The sequence below is a fragment of the Phoenix dactylifera genome, chromosome 4, assembly GCF_009389715.1.
Source record: "Phoenix dactylifera cultivar Barhee BC4 chromosome 4, palm_55x_up_171113_PBpolish2nd_filt_p, whole genome shotgun sequence".
Lineage (NCBI taxonomy): Eukaryota > Viridiplantae > Streptophyta > Magnoliopsida > Arecales > Arecaceae > Phoenix > Phoenix dactylifera.
The window spans coordinates 26,414,170-26,416,669 of NC_052395.1; the positions used below are offsets into that span (position 1 = coordinate 26,414,170).

General features: G+C 34.8%; 1 protein-coding gene across 2 annotated transcripts in view; it reads left to right on the forward strand.

Annotated features, from left to right (window-relative positions):
• Positions 1-2,500, forward strand: part of LOC103698328 (U3 small nucleolar RNA-associated protein 6 homolog) — an 11,307-nt gene that overhangs the window by 2,485 nt on the left and 6,322 nt on the right. For both annotated transcript variants that reach the window (XM_008780326.4, XM_039126019.1), the window contains exon 3: positions 367-822. In XM_008780326.4, coding sequence (XP_008778548.1) covers positions 367-822 — 456 coding nt within the window. The remainder of the gene's footprint in view (positions 1-366; positions 823-2,500) is intronic.

Genomic DNA, 2,500 nt, shown 5'->3' on the forward strand with positions numbered 1-2,500 from the left:
CTTTAAATCGGATTATTCATGTACTTATTTTTTTCTTGTTGTTATAATAGTTTTTTATTGATAAGTTGTGTACTCGTTCTGCAATAATTGGAAGCACTTTATTGGATATATTTGGTATGAATAGCAAATAAAGAAACAAAAGCATCTTATACCATGCAATTGCATCAAGTACTATGTTATACATTAAGGTCGCTTCTTGTCCCTCTGGCTTCCATCTTTCAGTAAAACATATCTGGTTTTGTCTTGTAGCACAATGCATATCTTTTATTTATTATTTTTCATGGATTTTGTATCTTAAAGAGAAAATATCTACAGTTAGAAGAAACAGTTTTCTCACAATGCTCTGATTGTTGTCCAATTCTTTAGGTTTATGAGGAGGCTTTAAAAGTCTTGCCAACTGCCAAGATGTACTCTCTTTATGGAAAATTTTGGTTGGATGTGATTTTTTCTGACAGAGAAGATTCCATTCCCATGCTCAGTAACTGCGGGGTTGATGCTCTAGATTTCAGTTCATCTATATTAAAGGTATATGAAAATGCTGAATCGAGTGGATGCCTTACTGAGGATCTTGCCTGCCAGTACGTTTCATTTTACTTGCAAACTGGGAGATTAGAGGAAGCCAGGAACCTTGCAGAGAAGCTTTGCAATGGTAAATTTTCAGGGTCCGCAAATTTATGGATTCTGAGAAGTTCCATGGAGATGAAGTGGCTTACGGATAAATCTTCTTCCATGAGCATGGATGAGTTGCATTCTGTCTTTGAACTCCTCAAAAATGTGTTGAGTAGGCTATCCCTTCCAGAAGCTGAGTGCTTGTGGCTTATGGTATGTGACCAACATTCCTTCCTATTAGATGTCCGGCTCACATTATTGTGAACAAAAGGATCTTAAGCTGATGGTTATAGTTAATGATAAATGTTTGATATATCTGAAAAATAATTTTTTTCTCTACCTATACTATATTGCTTTTTTAGCTTAACAATCGTATTAACTTGGTATATTCTTGATTCTCATTTGCCATGTAGCAGTATGTCTACATATTAAGGGATCATACAGACTTTCTTATTTTGAGTTTTTAAGATATTGGCTGTTCATTTCCTCATGTCACATCCTTCAAGTGTACTATAACTTGAACAGTGTGAAAAGATACTTGCTGATGTGTTTGTTTTACTATCCTTTTTTAGAAAGCACACTGGCCTTCATGCCTGAAAGTGAAATTTTGCATCTATTATATGGAGCTTAAACATATGTATGTTCTATTTTGTGTTGATAGAGAGTCAGAGGGCCTAATTAATCCAATCTGTTTGTTGTACTCTGCATTTGACATGTTCAACTAGGAAACTGTACACTGTTATTCATACTATTTCTTCCTTTGAAGATTGATATGAAAATCAAAATATATATTGTTATATTATAAGTAACATAATGCTTATGGGTTGTAATCATTGTTATATGGCCTATTTCTAAATGTCGTCTTCACTAACAAGCCAATTCTGCTTATATGGGAATTAAGAATCAAGGTTTGCTCCCAAAAAAAAACTCTCTTACAACTGGATCCTGATCAAACTTCAATCCTTTGAATTGGCGCCAAAATCTTTGCGAAGGCATCTATGGGTTTTGGGAGAAGCTTGTCATGGAGTCAAGGTGGTCAGTCAGCAAGTAGGATAAGTATCTTGTCAACTTTATTGTTTAAGCTTATTCATCTAGTGATTTATTCCAAGATTTTCCTAAACATGGAAAGAGTTTAGTTGAAGAATAATGGTAAGTTTTGGAGCGGGGACTTGAATTTATCACTTAATTGAAAAAAAATAAGCCAAAGGCTCAAACTAACACGTTCATTTTTAAACAAAGTGCCAAAGACTTTTGACCAGTTTTTACGTTGACATTATAAAAAATAGATAAAAAAATAAATAAATAAATTCAGAGAGTGAACACAATTATTCACAAGCAAAGAAAATTTTTAGTCTGAAGATGGATGGCTTTAGTTTGCTGTATATAACTTTTGAATAACCTCTACATCCTTTCTATGAAACATCCAAAATGCGCCTACTTCACTTCTGGAGTACCCTGGAAGGCATACTCTTTTGGAAGGTTGATAGCTATGGAAGAAATATAACTACAAAGAAAAGTTGTTCATTGGAATTGTCAGTTGAATTGAGGCTGGAATTGGATGTTAAGAAGGTCACAGGTATAGCTGCCAATTAATTACGTGTCAAGAATTAGAGTTGGTGCACAAGCTAGGAAAGTTTGAACCAGAGAAAGGTGAAGATTTTGCTAAGGATCGAAGAGCATCCTATACTTATTATTGGGATAAGCATATTCATTACTCCTTCCTGTTTGACCATTCTGTTGCTGTTTCAAAGTCTAATTCTAGGGCTATATAATATAGTTTGGGTCAAGGTTCTTCATCTTGGTACCAGATCCTATACTAGTATCATCCTAATGCAGTATCGGTATGCCGGGTACGGTACCCAGTTCAGCATAAGGAGTGTCGGTACGTCTT